Raw genomic sequence first — 18,785 nt, 5'->3', positions numbered from 1 at the left:
GATGAATAATTTGCGCTGGGCTTTGTGAGACGTCCTCGGCCTTGGGTCCCTCTGTGAGCTTCCAGTCTGGGGACGAGGGGGCGGACAGTCTCTCCGATATTGTACATTTCGATTGCAGTCACCGTATAAGTACATAAATTCTGTTATCAATGTACGGTATTGTAACAACCAAGCCCCTCTTTAGCTGTAAGAATGAGCAACCCATCTATTTTAAACCAAGTGATGGTTGGTTATAGTAGTCTGTGTAGTTAAGCCTGGTATTGCGTTTACCCACATTCATTAACAATCATTACAAGAGGGTCTACGGCGCGGCACAGCCTCTCTCTGTTCAGCCGGACTGCGTTGTCACGGCTGCGTCTCCCCGGAGCCCTCTGCTCCCTGGTCAGGCGGCGATGTCACCACAGCCCTCCCAGCTTATTTTAAGGGCTGTGATGTCAGGGCAGCCCCCTCTCCCTCTGTTGAGGGCTCCACTCGGCTCACTTCGGCCCAATCCCATTTCTACCCCTTACCCCTTACCCCTTCCCCCTTGTTTTGAAGGGGTAAGGGGAAGGGGTAAGGGTTAGAAATGGGATTGGGCCTTAGGCCCAATCCCATTTCTACCCCTTACGCCTTCCCCTTACCCCTTACCCCTTCCCCCTTCAAAACAAGGGGGAGGGGTAAGGGGAAGGGGTAAGGGGTAGAAATGGGATTGGGCCTTAGCCTCCGGTGTCTGATCCAGTCTGAAGCGCTGGCAGACTCTCCGCGGCGTTAACCCACCGTCATTGGTTTCGTCGTTCGTTTCAATTGTTAGCATTCCATCGATTTCTTCCATTGTGTTTCATTGCGTTGGCAAACACACAGCGTTGCCCTGAATCTCCCCTTATTGTTTTCCCTCCTCGCTCTTTCTAACCGCCGCTCTATTCTGCATCCTCCTGAAGGTCATCTGGCTCTTCAAATCTAGCTGCTTTGCCAAAGATCTCACCTTCATCTCTCACAAACAATCATAGCAGCAGCTTCAACGGCAGGAAGTAAGGCTCTCGTGGAAGGGGTGCGGTTGGGGTGCTGTGACGCTAGGGGGGTGGAGGTTTGGGTGGAGGGGAGACTGTTTTGCTGTGTGCTCGGCTGTCGTTTGAGATTTTGTCCAGCCGGGACGATCTGCACTTTACTCAATAAAGAGATAACCACCAAGAGCTTTTCAGACAGAGACGCAAGACAAAGTGGTACCAAAGCAGGCGCATGTGGAGTGTTTTTAGTGTGGTGTTGAAGTAGAGCCTGGTGTTTTGTAGGTGCATGCAATGCACGTAGCTGCTTGTGTGTTTGGATGTGATGGGGACAAATTATTTAAATATGAAGGTCAAATCAGGACCTTCATGGCCGTCAGGACTGATGGGAATGTTGTGGTCTACGGAGGCGTGTTCTGATCACACCAGAGAACTTCTTCATCGTCTCCTGTGTTCTGAGGCGTTTTCCTCTGATTTACACACGAAGCAAATCAAAAACTGCTTCGTGTGTGTACCCACATCTCCATTCTACCCTCAAAAGCCTGTCAACTTTCTTTGGTTTATTTATATATTGCACTCTTTTTCTGTATCGATACAGGAAATCAGTATACTCGTATATGAACCGTATATCTTTCTTCTCAGTCTGTAGCTCTTTTTTTCTTCTCCGTCAATCTCTCTTTGCCATTTAGAGCTGGGAGCTGCATATACATATGTAGTGTGACCTTCAGAGTGCACACACACACACACACACACACACACACACACACACACACACACACACACACACACACACACACACACACACACACACACACACACTACCCTAGGAGGCCAAATGAAACGCATTTAGCATATTAACGTAGGTTTGAGCCAGACGAAGAGGTGTGTGTGTGTATATCCTCTCGTGTTGAGGAGCAGCAGGAGCGAGCAGGCCTTTAAATACTGCAGACTCAGCTTGATACAGTCCTTCAGCTGCTCTCTGCCGTTCATCCCCCTCTCCATCTCCCCCACCCTCTTTCTCTCTCCTACCCTCTCTCTCCGTCTCCCCCTCGCATCTTTTCTCTCTCTTCCTCCTTCTCTCCCTCTCTCTCTCTTTCACATATTTATATATTCTGTGTGTGTCTGCTCAGTGCAGTAGTGCACCCTCTATGCTGGTGTCGCTATAAATAGCCCCTGCTAGCGGTGCTAGCTACTAAAAGTGCTAGCCGCTATTGCAAGCTAGCGCTCCAGAGAGCAGCAGCAGCAGCAGGAGCAGCAGGCAGGACAGCGGGAGGAAGGGGAGGGGCCTAGCGGGCGGGACCATCGCGGGACGGGACCGGAGATGGGAGGCTGACACACGGAGAGGGAGGATGAGTGCGAGGGGATGCCGCTGCTGCTGCTGCATCCAGGCCAGGATCGGTGACGCGAGTCTGGGGAGGAAGGGTTCCTGAGCGCAGCCTCTCGCGTCGGGACCGGTGACTCTGACACGGACTTGACGCTGCTCCCGGACGCGCTCTGGGACATCACTCTCTCCGCCTTAGACTCTCGGCGCCCCCGCCAGGTGGACGTGGACTAGGGGTGGGGGGGGTTGGGGTGGGGGCGTGGCCAAGAGGGGCGATGTCATGCTCCTGTGCTGCTGGTGGTGCCTGAGACCTGCGCCAGTGGAGCTGGACAGCAGGAGGGTGGGGCTGGACAGCAGAAGTGCCGGACTTGACAACAAGGAGGCGGGGCTTGGTAACCGAGAGGCGGGGCTTGGTAACCGAGAGAAGGGGCTTGGTAACCGAGAGGCGGGGCTTGTTTACCGGGAGGCGGAGCTTGACAATGAGTATAATAATGCGGCGCTGGATGACCAGGAGGCGGAGCTTGATAACAGGAGGGCGGTGCTTAGCGACAGGAGGAGAGAGGCGGCGGCCAATCCCGGCACAGCCGCTGTGTACTTCAAGAAATGGGACCCGGGGACGTCCCCCACTGACCTGGAGCCTCCACCAAGGTCTGGACGATGAAATCCTGTTCAGCGAGCAGGTGTTGGGTCAATAGAAGGGAACGTCCTCTCTCCAGGCTCGCACACTCCTGAGAGATGTTACCTTGTGTCGGTGCTCAGCTATACTAGCATGGTGCTGTGCTGTAACTAGCATCATGGTCATTTCAGCGTTATAGTACGATTTTGAGTGTGTGTAAGTGCAGTGCCGTGAGGTGTTGTCCTTGTGGATTTGGGTTTCCTTGAAGTGAAGAAGAGCTGTTAATGAAGCTAATGCTGCATTAACTTCTCATTAGCGTCTTACCGCTAGTGGACAACAAAACATGCCTTGCAGGCGCCAAGCACACAACAGCACTAACCTTTGCCTCTCTGTGTCTGTTGTGTGTGTCTGTGTGTTCCTCAGTGCGAAGAACTCCAGCTACAGCCTGTCGTCCTACCAGCCTTACACCAACAGCTACGACAACTCTGACCAGGGCCGACAGGGCACTCGGCCTGGTCTCTGTGGCCTCTCCAACCTGGGAAACACCTGCTTCATGAACTCTGCTGTGCAGGTACCTAGCCTAGCTGTTACCTAACCATCACCTAGCTGTAGCCTAGCTATCGCCTAACCATCACCTAGCTGTAGCCTAGCTATCGCCTAACCGTCACCTAGCTGTAGCCTAGCTATCGCCTAGCTGTAGCCTAACCATCGCTTAGCTGTAGCCTAACCATAGCCTAGCTGTAGCCTAACCATAGCCTAGCTGTAGCCTAACCATAGCCTAACCATAGCCTAGCTATGGCTTAACCATCATCTAGCTATGGATTTACCATCACCTAGCTGTAGCCTAATCTTCCCTAGCTGTAGCCTAAACATAGCCTAGCTGTAGCCTAACCAACGCCTAGCTGTAGCCTAACCATCGCCTAGTTGTAGCCTAAACATAGCCTAGCTGGAGCCTAGCCATCACCTAGCTGGAGCCTAGCCATCGCCTAGCTGTAGCCTAGCTACAGCCTAGCTGGAGCCTAGCCATAACCTAGCTGGAGCCTAGCCATCACCTAGCTGGAGCCTAGCCATCGCCTAGCTGTAGCCTAGCTACAGCCTAGCTGGAGCCTAGCCATCACCTAGCTGGAGCCTAGCCATCGCCTAGCCGTAGCCTAGCTACAGCCTGCTGTGCTGGCCAATAGCTGGCCGACAGCCCGCTACAGCTGAATTACATTCAGCCACCAAAGCACATTTCACTTTCTCAACGCTGGCAACTTTAGACTTGTGCAACTCTGGATATTTTTGTGCTGCAGCCTGTCATGTATCCTAACAGGCTAGATCACTTTTTGTTTAACTTGCTTGCCTCCTCTTCTTCCTCCTCCCCCTCCTCCTCCTCCTCTAGTGTTTAAGTAACATCCCTCCGCTCACCCAGTACTTCCTGAAGAATAAGTACACAGAGGAGCTGAACGAGGACAACCCTCTGGGGATGAAGGGGGAGATCGCCAGGGTCTACGCCGAGCTCATCAAGCAGGGCTGGTCGGGCAAGTTCAGCTACGTCACGCCCCGGCCCTTCAAGGTAACCAGCTAGCGGTGAGCTACGGCTCAGGGCTACGCTACTTCCTCTGATCAAGACTCACTTGTTCAGAGTTCACTTAGACTCTGCATCGCCCCCCCCACCCCAACCACACCCCATTAACGCCCTTATGTATGTTTCATCTCCTGGGACTTAATATACGCCCGTATTGTAAGTTGTACCACCTAGAACTTAAAACTAGTACTTAATATTGTGTAGCGTCTTATCCTAGCTATCTTTGTTGTATCCGGGGAATGGGTTAACCTAGCGAGTGTTAGTGCTTAGCACTTGGTTCTATGAAAGTCCTTACTGTACCGACGGCGATATATCGTTGTTTCTCTCTCTTCTGACAAATGTACTAATTGTAAGTCACTTTGGATAAAAGCGTCTGCTGAATGCCCTAAATGTAACTGCAATCTTTGATGGTGTGAAGGGGAGTTTGTGTCCAATATGGTGCCTTTGGTAATGTGACCACAACGATGGAGTCATACAGGCGTGTCCCTCCTCCAGACGCAGGTGGGCCGGTTCGCCCCCCAGTTCTCGGGGTACCAGCAGCAGGACTCCCACGAGCTGCTGGCCTTCCTCCTGGACGGTCTCCACGAGGACCTGAACCGCATCCGGGAGAAGCCCTACATCCCGCTGAAGGACGCCAACGGCCGGCCTGACCAGGTGCGCTCCCTCAAACATGGATGGATGGATGGATGGTCTCACAAACCAGACTTTAGATGAATATCTCAAGTCTTTAGATTCAATTTAATTTAATTAGTATCGCCCTTAATCACAGGTAAAGTGTGAAAGTGCTGAACAGGCCATTTATTTATGGCTCCGAGCCCCTCGGGGGGCAAGAAAAAAAAAAAGAAAACTTAATTAGCAAGAAGGAAACCTTGAGGACAAAACAGAGTGGGAAATCCCTCCTTCCAGGGATGATCAGGAACGCAATGGGCGTCATAATTGACATGCATTCAGGCACAAAATTTTAAGTCGTGATGGGGTGCTGGCCGTTTCACCATAAGTGAAAGTCAAGGGAAACCAATTGTAGTCACTGCGATATCCCAGGCACCAGTCACAGTCCCCGCAATACGCTAAAACCGACAGAATAATGAATTAGAAGGGGAATGTGCATCAGAAATGATGACAGGGCCTGCAACACCTCCTAACTCAGTGATTAAGCAGCGTGGTGTTACCATCCAGATATTTCTGCCAAATGTCTTGTTAATGTTATTTACAAGACATTTTTCTTGCCACACTTCGCTTTGGATTAAAGCGTTTGCTAAACGCCCTCCTAGGGCTTATAGCAGACGATTTTATCCAAAGTAACTTACAATAAGAACATTTGACAGAAGAAAGTGAAAGAATATGTCACGCTGTCGGTGCAAATGTAGATATGGGCCGCAATTTAATTGCGCTCTTCCCTCTCGCCGAATCCGGTTTGAAGTAGTATATCAAGTAACAAATAAAATAATTCTGTATGCAAATCTCTGTATATTCTTTTGACGTTGATATTCAGTATAATTCAGGTCAAACGGTTTCATGTTGGATGATGCTGTTGTGCTGGGAGCCAGGCTGATCTGCGGCGGGTCACTCAACGTTTGGTCTTCCAGGTGGTGGCGGAGGAGGCCTGGGAGTCGCACGTCCGGAGGAACGACTCCATCATCGTGGACATCTTCCACGGCCTCTTCAAGTCCACGCTGGTGTGCCCCGTCTGTGCCAAGGTCTCGGTGACCTTCGACCCCTTCTGCTACCTGACCCTCCCTCTGCCCATGAAGAAGGAGCGAACCCTCGAGGTGTACCTGGTCCGTGTGGACCCCCTGCTGAAACCCACCCAGGTGAGAGCGTCCCGGCGCTGCCCCCAGGTCACTGACGCCGGTGTGTTGACGACGGTTCACAGGACATCTGTGCCATGTCCCAGCATGTCAGCCAAAGATATGCACACTTCTATGTATTATCTATGTCGTTTTGTCGATTTTTTATATTATTATTTCGCCATAAACAATAAATACATTTTGTTTATATTAATTGGGATTAATACTATATATATGTAAACATATTCCTAAGCGAATGCATTATAATGTGTATACATTCTAATATGTATATGCATTATAATGTGTATACATTCTAATGTGTGTATGCATGTGTAATACACATATTAATATGTACAATAACATAATATACACATATTATAAGGTCTACAAATTGTGTATACCTTATAATATGTGCATGCATTATAATACGTGTTATATTATGCATATACCTTATATGTGTATACATTATAACAAGCGTATACATTATAATATGCGTGTGTGTGTGTGTTGTCTCTGCTAGTACAAGCTGACGGTTCCCAAGGTGGGCTACATCTCTGACCTGTGCACCTCCCTGGCCAGCCTCTCCGGTGTGGCTGCCGACAAGGTGCGTCCCTGCCAGGCCGGCTGGCTGGCTGCTGCTCTGAGCCAGGCCAGAGAGGCTTCTGCTGTCTCATTGTTGGCTCTTCCCTTCCGCATCGATGCCTCATAATTTATCCAGTTTGTTTTCAAATGTGTAGGGTTAATGACCAAATCAAATCAGTGTAGTAAAAAGCTACCTTATTGCAGTTTAATATTGTAGTTAATCTTGCTATGATGCTTTTTAGATTGGAGATTTCTTTGGTAATGAATCAGACGAGACAAGACATTATTTCTGGACCAAGCTATATTTAGGCGTCCGAATACTCGGCCCTTCTGACGTACGTTTGACTCCCTCCTTCTGGGTTCCCCTTGTGCCTCCTGCAGATGATTGTAACGGACATCTACAACCACCGCTTCCATCGTATCTTCGCCACCAACGAGAACCTCAGCAGCATCATGGAGCGGGACGACATCTATGTGTGAGTCAGCCTATCGGCGACGAGCATCACTAACCGGTGTCTGCAGCTGAGCCAATCACAGGCCTCGGCCTTAATGTGGGAGTCAGAGTGGGGGGGGGGCGCAAGATACACCACAAACCAAACCCCGTTTTTGAAGTTGTTTTTATTTATGTCATCTATATATGACAACATTGTGTTACAAGTATGTCATGTATCTTAGACAAATTTCGGAATACCAGATAGGAAATCTGGGTGTTTAGGCAGCATTCCAGGTGCAATTTTTAAAATGATTTAATTCAGCTGCACTCTTTACCAGGTGGCAAGAATCTCTTATAAGCAATTCAGTTGGATCACATAAAGAACAACGTTATGATACCTGATCGAACCCCTGCTCTGCAAACAGTGTCATGGTCGCCCTCCCAACCACCCAGGCCCTCTCTGGGTCTGGGTCGGTCCATTGCTCTGTAAACAGGGTAAGGGTCCAAGCTCTAACCGTGGCTCTCTCTGGGTCTGGGGGCTTCCAGGTTCGAGCTGGCGGTGAACCGGCAGGAGGACTCGGACCACGTGGTCTTCCCCGTCCACCTGAGGGAGAAGTTCAAGCAGTCGGGCTACAACCACGCCAGCATGCCTCTGTTCGGCCAGCCCTTCCTCATCACCGTGCCCAAGACCATCAGCGAGGACAAGCTCTACAACCTGCTGCTGATGCACCTCTGGTAGGTCTGCCGTGAGGAGGTCCACCTGCAGTTGACTGCTGTGGCCTCTCTTTTGGGCCCTCGTTGTTCTGTCCTCATTGGGGTTCGACCCATTTGCTGTAGTCAATTCAGTTGGTCGCAATCTGTGACCTCAGCGCTGGACGCTACTAAATTCAACTCAACAGGGCGGCACGTGGATCAGGAGGTTGTGCTGGTAACCGGAAAGTCGCAGGTTCGATCCCCGTCTCCTCTTAGCTGAGTGCCGGGGTGTCCCCGAGCGAGACGCCTCACCCTTACTGCTCCTCGACCAATATTGTACAGCGCTTTGAGGTTAGGAAAGCGCTGTATAACTGAAGTCCATTAGACATTTAACTTACTGGACCTTTAGGATCTGATTCCGTCAGTTCTTTTTTCGTGTCAACCATTTTCATGAGTTCACGATGTACTGCGACTCTGTGACTTGTGAAAGCGAACAGCTGTGCACACCGTTCCACATTTGTACAATGTAAGGTCGGGTACAAAACAATGCACCCTTGCCATTTTACCTTGTACAATCCAAGAGAACAAAAACGACAAACTATGCTAGGACAGAGTCGAGCTACGTCATCGGAAAAGTAGTTCTTACTTAGTTTGGCTCAGTAAGGTACACAGTCTTGTACTTTTCCCTCTCTTTCAAAAGGAACATCGATTTCAATTACACTGAACTATGCTCTTGTCAATTCTAAGAAGTACCAGTGGCTTCCGAGTTTCATCTGAACATTTTTCATAAATTCTTCGTCAATTTGCGTCACATGGTTTTGTTTTGATATTTTCTCTCTGCAGTCGGTTTTCGCGCTCTCTGCCGGCAGACGAGGACGGCCAAGACACCCAGACCTCTAAGCACCACGTCGTCAACGGCAACGCCTCTATCGCAAGCACATCCAATGGAAACGCCGCCGCCGCGAGCGCATCCAATGGGAACGCATCAATCGCAAGTGCATCCAATGGGAACGGCCCGAATGGCGACGCCTCTAATGGCCTCCAGGAGGAAGGTTCGCCCAGTGAGTCCGCACTCTGATACTCAAGACAGAACCACACTGTGTTCCCACTGCGTTCACACTGCAACCACGCACACCCTTTATACTCAGACAGAACCACACTGTGTTCACACTGCAACCACACACACCCTTTATATTCAGACAGAACCACACTGTGTTCACACACACCCTTTATACCCAGACAGAACCACACTGTGTTCACACTGCGTTCACACTGCAACCACACACACCCTTTATAATCAGACAGAACCACACTGTGTTCACACTGCAACCACACACACCCTTTATAATCAGACAGAACCACAATAGTTTCACACTGCAATCACACACATCACTCCGATACTCAGACAGAACCACACCGTGTTCACACGCATCATCATTTCACCTGCACAACAATCACACAGGGGTTATCTTTCTTTTGTTGCCAAGATTAATTCTTGGAGCCAGTTCAGCGGTGGCGATATACTCTATTCACGATGTTATTCCCAGAAAGAAGCTCATTAATAGTGATGAGGAGGTTAATGGGGTCTCAGAGCTAGGTAAGCTCACGTGCCGCCACCGCAACAAGCTAAGCTGCTCGGTCTTCCCCAGGTGAGATGGAGACGGACGAGCAGGACGAAGAGTCCAGTCAGGACCAGGAGCTGCCCTCTGAGAACGACAACAGCCAATCGGAGGACTCGGTGGGCGGGGACAACGAGCTGGAGAACGGCGTGGTTGGTCCGGAGAGCTCCATCAAGCCCCAGCAGACGCCCGGGCGACACAAGACCAGTCTGTTCAGCATCCAGTTCAACAACATGGGCAAGACGGACTTCGCCGTGCTGAAGGACGGCACCCGGCAGATCTGCTTTGACGACGGCCACATCCGACTCAGCGGTAAGCGCCGCGAGCTAACCTTGCGTCGTCCAATTCATAACAAATTATTTGTCCATTTACGAAATGTTTTATTTTAGTATTTTGCTAAAACAAAACTTGTGCCAATGCACATGTGTTGAACCCTTATATGACCGACACACAATGATTTTTATAACCATTTTATAAATATTTATTTCCCTTTACATTTTCGGCGATCGGTATCGGATCGGCCGACCAAAAGAAATTACAAATATCGGTAACTAAAGGATACGTTGAAGGTCCTTGGAGGTTATAAGGAAATGGTTGTACAGTTGTGCTTATTAAGTGAGGAGTTTGATACGTGTAACTACTGGTCCTGAACTCAGTGATTGTGATTGATTGGTTGTCCTTGGTCTCTTCCCCAGACCGCTCCTATCTGTCCCTGGACTGGGAGCCCGATATGAAGAAGAAGTACTTTGACGACCGCGCAGCCGAGGTAAATCTTGGGATCCACCACAACCAAGCGAAAACATTTACATTTACATTCAGGCTATTTAACAGACGCTTTGATCCAAGACGAAATTATAATGAAAATATGTGAAATTGTCAGTATCCATGCAAAATGACGTACATCCTAAACGGCCAGATTCTACTTCATTAAGAGACATAAATGTCGGAGACGTGTCTTCAGGGCCCGGTCGTGTAGACCCCCCCCCTCTTTATCGTACCAGCCGTGCTCCTTCCTCTCCTCTCGGATCAATAATCCCTCAAGGTCATCCTCAGTCGAGCCAGTGCAGTCGGGCCCGCTACATCGCGGGTTAGCCTAGTGCCTCGCGACGGCCATCTTGTAACGTGTCCTGTTGTCTGTTTGGCGGCGGGCAGGACTTTGAGAAGCACGAGAGCATGGACTACAAGCCCCAGAAGAAGGCCTTCTTCAAGCTGAAGGACTGCATCGAGCTCTTCACCACCAAGGAGAAGCTGGGGGCTGAGGACCCCTGGTGAGACAAACACTTTCTCTTCAGATCCCATAGAGCACAAGGAAGTATCAGTGACAGACATAATGACTTACACTTGGTTTTTAATACATAACGGTCCAGGGTTATCAGAGTCCAATGTTGTCCTTTTTATTTGGATTAAAGCATGCAGAGATGCTGTGTGGTTTTTGTCTTTTGGGATTTTTCTTCCAAACCTACTGCTGTATTCTTTGACGTGTGTGTGTGTGTGTGTGTGTGTGTGTGTGTGTGTGTGTGTGTGTGTGTGTGTGTGTGTGTGTGTGTGTGTGTGTGTGTGTGTGTGTGTGTGTGTGTGTGTGTGTGTGTGTGTGTGTGTGTGTGTGTGTGTGTGTCATGATAACAGTGATGCATTCTCTTACGTTTGTCGACTAGTAGGGCACGGCCCTACTGTTTACCTAAACATACTACTGATGCATCTACTGTGCATCATGTGTCCGTCCCGTGTAACCTTATTATTCATGTGGACCCATAACTCTTAACGTGCTCTCGTGTGTGTAGGTACTGTCCGGCCTGTAAGCAGCACCAGCAGGCCACTAAGAAGCTGGACCTGTGGTCTCTGCCCCCGGTCCTGGTGGTCCACCTCAAGAGGTTCTCCTACAGCCGCTACATGAGGGACAAGCTGGACTCCCTGGTCGACTTCCCCCTTAGGTGAGCCCACATCCATCCATCCATCCATCCATCCATACATACATCCATCCATACATCCATCCATCCATACATATACTTACATCAGCGCACCCATGTGCGCGAGCACACACAATTCTGCAGTATCTTTATGTACTGATGTATTTGCATGTATGTAATGTAAATTCGACATGGTTTGACTTGCTTTCCCGTGTGTCTCTGTGTGTGTGTGTTTTGTGTTCTGCAGTGATCTGGACATGTCCGAGTTCCTGATCAACCCCAACGCGGGGCCGTGTCGCTACGACCTGATCGCCGTCTCCAACCACTACGGAGGAATGGGGGGTGGACACTGTAAGGCTCCCGGACCACGTCATTAACATGAAAGCATGGACCTGAACCTGGTCTCCTTCTGGGGGCGCCACTATCCCACTTAGCTCTAGTACGAATCACTTTAGCCCCAGCTAGCATAGCGCCTCAGGACTTTAGCCCCAGCTAGCATAGCGCATCAGGACTTTAGCCCCAGCTAGCATAGCGCATCAGGACTTTAGCCCCAGCTAGCATAGCGCCTCACGTCTTTAGCCCCAGCTAGCAGAGCGCCTCACGTCTTTAGCCCCAGCTAGCATAGCGCCTCAGGACTTTAGCCCCAGCTAGCATAGCGCCTGAGGACTTTAGCCCCAGCTAGCAGATCACCTCAGGACTTCAGCCCCAGCTAGCCAAGCACTGAAATACCAGCTAGCTCAGCACTTCCGCAAAGCCAAGGTGACCCTCATTACGCTGGTTTTTCGATGGGCACAGATGGGTCCTGCTAGCCACCCATGTGCGTGAACGTTGGGAACGGTTTGGGAAATATCCCACGGCGCTCGTTATGACATAGGTCCTCCACTAGTAGACGTAGAGGTGTGACGTGTCTGGAAGAAGAAGCAATGACAGCTAGCAACTCGGCTCCGGCTGGCTTTAAAACGTCCATGATGGGAGCGTCTCGGTCAGCATCGCTTTAGTCACATGTTAATGGAAGTCGGTGATGGCGCCGTGTTCCTGTGTCTCACATCTGGCCTCACATCTGGTCCCCTGCAGACACCGCCTACGCCAAGAACAAGGAGGACATGAAGTGGTACAACTTTGACGACAGCAGCGTGTCCCCGGCCAACCACGACCAGATCGTGGTCAGTGTTCCCTCGTTGTGTGTCAGAGACGATTCCCCGTAGAACCTCTCGTGCTCTAGCCTGAGGGATGTCTTTACATTTAGTATTTGCGCTGCACAACCCAGATTAAGAACTGGAGGGCTGCAGTAGATATCATATTTCAAAGTGCGTTCTAATTCTGTGTGTCTGTGTGTGTGTGTGTGTGTGTGTGTGTGTGTGTGTGTGTGTGCGTGCGTGCGTGTGCGCATGTCTGTGTGTGTGCCTGTGCGCATGTCTGTGAGCGCGTGTGTATCCGTGTGTCTGTCTGTGTGTGTGTGTGTGCGTGTTCTTGTCTGTGTGCGTGTGTGTCCTTGTGTTTGTGTGTATCTCTGTGTGTGTGGATGCCTCCCCAGTCCAAGGCGGGCTACGTGTTGTTCTACCAACGCCAGGACACGATGAAAGGCACCGGCTTCTTCCCTCTGGACTGCGAGGAGGAGGAGGAGGGGGAGGAGAAGGAAGAAGAGGAGGAGGAGGAGCAGCAGGAGGAGGAGAAGGAGGAGGAGGGAGGAGCACATGACGGGAAGAGCGTCGCCTCAGCATCCGCCGGTGCCGCCGCCGCTCCGAGCGACGAGGAGGAGGAGGAGGAGGAGGAGGACCTGAATGAGAACACGTGCAGGAAGAAGGACAGTGGCGAGGAGGCGGTGCCCAGTCGAGACGTTGCCATGAGAACCAACTGAGGGCCGGGCGCTGGAGGCAGGACATTCTGCAGGGAGAGGGATGGAGCCACGGGGAGCTCTCCATCCAAAGCCATACAGAAACCCAGCAGGACAGCCCCCCATCTCCCCCCCCCCCCCCCCGACTTACCCCCGACTCACCCGTCCCCCCGCCAACACGCTAACCCCGCTAATGGGTAAACCCAGGTAAAATGCTTACGGGCTTACCCAGTTAATGGGCTGACCCTGCTACAGGGCCCACCCAGGAGATAGGCTTACCCAGCTAACGGGCTAGCTCCGCCATTCTAACCCCCGGCGCCGCCAGTGGGTAAGGCCAGGTTGTCAGGCACCGACCCGCGACACGCAAACAGGCTATTCTTTGCTTGTTTTACCCAGCTGATGCTAACGGACTCATCTGCCTTATGCCATTGGGTTAACCCATCCAGCACCAAACTGGCTAATGTGCTAAAGCAGGTATCTGGTTTGTGCTGTTATGCTAGCCAGCGTGGGGAGGACCACCTTGGCTGTCCTGCAGCGCTAAGCTAGCTGGGGCTAATTTGGTCTAAAGCGCTAAACTGGCTGGGGATAAAGTCCTGTAGCGCTAATCTGGCTAGGGCTAAAGTCCTGAAGCGCTGAGCTAGGTAGAGCTAAAGTCCTGAAGCTCTAAGCTAGTAGGGGCGTCCTGAAGCTCTGAGCTATAGCGGGCTTAAGTCCTGAAGCGCTAAACTAGCTTGGGCTAAAGCGCCTGTAGCGCTAAGCTAGCCGGGGCTAAAGCGTCTGTAGCGCTCAGCTAGCGGGGGCTTAAGCGTCTGCAGCGGGGAAGACCGGCCAAAAGGGGGCGCTGCTGTGGCTGTCCGACCGCGAGGGTGCGCAACGCAATCAGGGTCTCCTGTGGACGGACTCACTGTGTGCCAGTGTGTATGTGTGCGTGTGTGTGCACTCTGTGAAAGCATCATTAGTTTATCCAATTTTTTTTAAGAATATAATTATTTTCTATCCTTTAAAATTCAGCAGGCCAGCGCGTTGCGTTCGAGATCTCTCTCGCAGCCTTTTGTGGGTTTTAAACACTTGGGATATTTTTTGAGGATCCCTCCGGACGCCATATCTCTTCTCCTCCTGTTCCTCCACACGTTGAGCTATGTTTCCTCATGTACATATTTTAACACTGGTTTTCATGATGTGCGTGATGCGGATGTTGAGTTTGGATTGAACACTCACAACCTTCCACACCCCCCTCCCGCCCCATTTTGTTTTTAAATATGATTTTATTATTGCCCGACAAACTGCAAATATGTCGAACACAAAATGTCTGACCATGGCTTGCAAGCTGCCTGCTTCACAACCCTCCACCCTCAACCCGGTGGACGTTGGAGAAACTAGAAACTAGATTCAAACTGATCAATGCCGGGATGGGTGACAGATCATGTCAAATGACTTTCCATGGCACCGAATTGAGCGACCACGAAAGAATAAGCAATTGTAGAACACTTGTAGTGTTGTTTGTTCCTGCTATTCATTTCAATCTTTGGTTTGATTTGAAAACTAGCCAAACCGTGCTAGCCGTGTGCTGCTGCTAATACACTAGCTTATATCGCTTACGTTGCGTCGCCCGCGGACAAATCACCACTGTATCGGTCTCTGGTCCGGCTTACTCTTTCTGACTGGTTTTCTGAACCACTGCGCCATCTGGGAGAGTTTTTGACGGCAGGATTTTCAGCAAGCAGGTCGCATACCTTGCTAGTTTACCACAAGTAGTGCCCAAATATGTAGTTTTTAGGCATAGTATTTTTTTTATGCAAAGTTAGCTGCCTACCTCATCAGTTCTGCTTCTGAGTTCCGCTTTGATGAACCGGTTTAAGTTTCTCATGTTATATTCTGCATCTCACTTTGCTTCCTCCATCTTTCTCTCTCTCCATCTTTCTATCACTCTCGCTTGCTCTGATCACTCTCGCTTGCTCTGATCACCTCGGCCTTAACGCCTGATCTCAGTCTCCAGCCACCTCGCTTCTTTCTGCACTACGGCAGTGGATGCCGCATTTCGCTCGGTCATCTCGCACCGTTATTCAAACCACCTCCATAAGTCACTTCGTTTCTCAGCCACTAGGGGGCAGAATGTATGCCGAGTTCAGTGAGCGTTCATCCCTACCCCACTCCCTCCATTAAACTGAATGTGATTACTTCATCTTTAACGTTAGCTGGACATGAACACAGACTCTGCTGACTGCAAATGCAGAAGGGGGGGGGGGGAGGGAATGCCCAAAATGCCGCCCAGCTTTCACCCAGTCCTCATACAATAACATGGTTGATCAATCGGACATACAGTAACCTGATTGGACATACAGTAACCTGATTGGACAATACAGTAACCTGATTGGACAATACAGTAACCTGATTGGACAATACAGTAACCTGATTGGAGATGACATACAGTAACCTGATTGGAGATGACATACAGTAACATGATTGGACATACAACAATAGCCCAGCAGATGTAAAACCGTCACCTTTTCATTGCTTCAGTCGAATGCGCCGACCCCTCTTTTCTTTTTGGTTCAGTTCTGTCCCCAGTGCCAACGGGAATACTTTGTAGGAATACTTTGACTCACTAGGTGACGACCGCTTTCCCGCTCCGATCTAGGACTGCGCGCTTTGACCCCCCCCCCCCCCCCCCCATTCCTCGACGAGCGGCTTTTTGGGCAGAGGGGGCGTGGCACTACTGCTCCAGGCTTCTACGGTACTGTACATACGAGTTCACTCTGTGAGTGCACAATTTGATAAAGTTTATTTATTTATATGTACGCATTTAATAATAAACATTAAGTATTTAAGGGGCGGGAGCTTTAAGGGTGTGGTGGGCGTGCACCGGGGGGGGAGGGGGCGGGGTATACCGGCCCCTCCCCTGTCTGGCCCCGAGCTAGGGTTTAAAAGGGGGATATTTTTTTAAAAGATTGCTTATGTCCTCTGCGGACCCGTTTTGATGACACGGACCCGGACTTGCATGACGTCATGTGGGTGGGGGTGCAGGGGAGGGGGTCCAAGTTTTGCTGCACTTGAGTTCACGTGGGTTTACATTTGAAACGTGCATGTGTATTTATACACAGTCTTCAATAAAGTTGTGTAAAAGCAGACCCGGCCTCTTTGGTTTGTTCTTTAGGAGTCGTTTTTACAAAAGGGAATATTCTTGTTGAATGTGCAAATGAATGACTGAATAGGGATTCAATGATACAAATCAAAACTTGTTTCTTTTCTTCTATTCTGTGCTCATGTATGGTTCTTTATTTAGCCCTCAAATGTTCTGAAATGCATATTTAATTTGTCCTCGACCTTTTCAGCTTGCCCCCTTTGTCCTCATTGTATCCTAGTCTGAAGTAAAACGAATCATACAAATAGTGGGTCAAGCCATCGAAAATGTCTGGATTACTGCAATGGTTCATAGATCATGTGTTCATGCATGGATCATGTGTTCATCCTCCATGTGCGCACGACCACCCCTAGTGGTCGCCATACCAACGCATCACTCCTCCAGCCAGCACCCACTCGGTCCCTCCGTCCAATCAGAAGGCGGAGAGGACGCAATGGACACACCCATTCTGACGCTACGCGCGAATTTTATCCACGGGTCCTTGTGAAACTCCTTCATTTTCCACGCAGCGGGACACGGACAGCAGGGGCCCGGAGCAGACATGCGGGATTCAGGAGGACACAGAAGATGCGTTTCTGCGGGGTCTCATCCCCGGACCCACGGTGGATTTACACGCAGGACCGCGTCGCCGCGCTGGATTCGTGCCGTTTCTTCATAGCCAGACGCGGGGTGTTCCTCCATCAAGCAGGGCCTCAGGATGGTGATGGGGGATGATCGGACGCGGATGGTTTGAAAATGCTCGTTAATTTTAACGTTCACGTTATAAGTCGCGTCGCCGTGTGCCTTTTGCGTAAAATATGTTTAAACTCCATGCGTCATTTATGGCGCGGAAGTGTAAAAAATTAAAATCTCTGCGATGGTAGCAGACTCGACCATTATTATGCTAATTCAATCCAAACTGAACTAAAATAGAAATCGTGTTGATTCGAAAACGGGCCACCTTTTTCGTCTTAATGATTTCCCACCAAAACTTACGGTGGGAACGCCTGCGTGTCGTACTGATGTATGTGTGTGCGTGTGATCCGAGAGCCGTCGGCGGCGTGGGGGGCTCCTCCAGTCCGGGTTTGGGTGTCCGTCTCGGCCACCACGTGCAGCCACGTTTTGGAGCCCTAGTAAAGTGCGTTTTTACCCACAGCCGCACAACGGAGGATGAAGAGCGGGCGCGCCGCAGTACAGACGGCCCGGAGGGGGGGGGGCTGCGTCCCAGACAGACGTCCGGACATAGAAAGACCCAGAGAGACCCCAAGACCCAGACAGAAGTCAACACCCCAAGACAGAAGTCCAGACCCCAAGACAGAAGTCTAGACCCCCAGACAGAGGTCCAGACCTAGACAGACCTCCAGACCCAGACAGACCTCCAGACCCAGACAGACCTCCAGACCCAGACAGACCTCCAGACCCAGACAGACCTCCAGACCCAGACAGAGGTCTAGACCCAGACAGACGTCTAGACGGCCGTCTACAGAGCGGGGGGACTGACCAGGCGCCGGCTGAGGTAGTAGTTTGTGCTGTTGGTTGGGTTGGCACGTTACCCGTTGATGGAGATGACTGCGCAATCTACTGCCTTGCCGGCGATGGTCCTGAACGACATCCCCGGTGTCTTCTGTCAGCCCGGTTAGGGGAAGGGGATGGAGATGATTATTACCGCATAAAGTGTACGGGTTGGGATGAGCGTATTATCCCCTCAGATATGGTGTATTGATCTGACTGTACGGTTGGGATTTGGGTAGGAGGACTTGAGTTGTTTCTGTCTTTCATTCGTACTTTGTATTTTTGTTGTATTGTATTTTATCCTGTGTTTTCCACTGCTGCTGGGCTGTTGTAACGAAGGAATTCATCCTCCGGGGGTTTAATATGGTTGATATCTATCAATCTAATGTAAATGTGTTGACTTGTAATGTGACCTTTGCGTGTAATAAAGCCACCCCTAAATTCACTATGGTGTTATTCATCTTTTCAAGAAAGTGTTCATGTGATGTTTGCATGCCACACATGTAGACTAAGATGACCCTTGAATTAACTGTTTTGGAGGTTCTTACAACCTTGCAATGTATGCATACCGCCGGTTCTAAACCTTTATATAAAGTCAATCGTGTGAGGGTTAATGTCCTGCCTTTTCTAACAAATAGGATCTACTTAACGTAGTAAAATAAGTAATCAGTTCCATAACTGATAATAGCTCAGCATGTATTGTTTAAAGCAAATACATTTACATCCTTCAAACGTGTGTCTCGATGGTAATTCTGATTAATAAACCATTTTTCTAGTTAATGTACTTGTGTAATGTAGAAGGCCAGCGGTCAC

General features: G+C 50.1%; 1 protein-coding gene across 4 annotated transcripts in view; it reads left to right on the top strand.

The window, feature by feature from the left end:
- LOC132447273 (ubiquitin carboxyl-terminal hydrolase 15-like) overlaps positions 1-18,417 on the top strand; it is a 28,524-nt gene extending 10,107 nt beyond the window's left edge. For 2 of the 4 annotated variants that reach the window (XM_060037830.1, XM_060037832.1), the window contains 16 exons: positions 918-1,007; positions 3,341-3,488; positions 4,299-4,472; positions 4,980-5,138; positions 6,071-6,295; positions 6,792-6,875; positions 7,235-7,329; positions 7,833-8,021; positions 8,823-9,040; positions 9,629-9,910; positions 10,294-10,364; positions 10,751-10,866; positions 11,380-11,529; positions 11,753-11,856; positions 12,580-12,668; positions 13,040-18,417. In XM_060037830.1, the coding sequence (XP_059893813.1) occupies positions 918-1,007; positions 3,341-3,488; positions 4,299-4,472; positions 4,980-5,138; positions 6,071-6,295; positions 6,792-6,875; positions 7,235-7,329; positions 7,833-8,021; positions 8,823-9,040; positions 9,629-9,910; positions 10,294-10,364; positions 10,751-10,866; positions 11,380-11,529; positions 11,753-11,856; positions 12,580-12,668; positions 13,040-13,363 (2,518 nt within the window). In that variant the 3' untranslated portion in view covers positions 13,364-18,417. Of the gene's footprint in view, positions 1-917; positions 1,008-2,646; positions 2,950-3,340; positions 3,489-4,298; positions 4,473-4,979; positions 5,139-6,070; positions 6,296-6,791; positions 6,876-7,234; positions 7,330-7,832; positions 8,022-8,822; positions 9,041-9,628; positions 9,911-10,293; positions 10,365-10,750; positions 10,867-11,379; positions 11,530-11,752; positions 11,857-12,579; positions 12,669-13,039 lie in introns of those variants that run through there. The other 2 variants (XM_060037833.1, XM_060037831.1) reach the window with 2 other exon arrangements.
- The last annotated feature ends 368 nt before the right edge of the window (positions 18,418-18,785 follow it).

This window comes from Gadus macrocephalus, chromosome 19 (genome assembly GCF_031168955.1).
Source record: "Gadus macrocephalus chromosome 19, ASM3116895v1".
Taxonomy (NCBI): domain Eukaryota; kingdom Metazoa; phylum Chordata; class Actinopteri; order Gadiformes; family Gadidae; genus Gadus; species Gadus macrocephalus.
The sequence above is the reverse complement of the archived record's forward strand: the minus strand, read 5'-3'. Positions and strand labels throughout refer to the sequence as shown.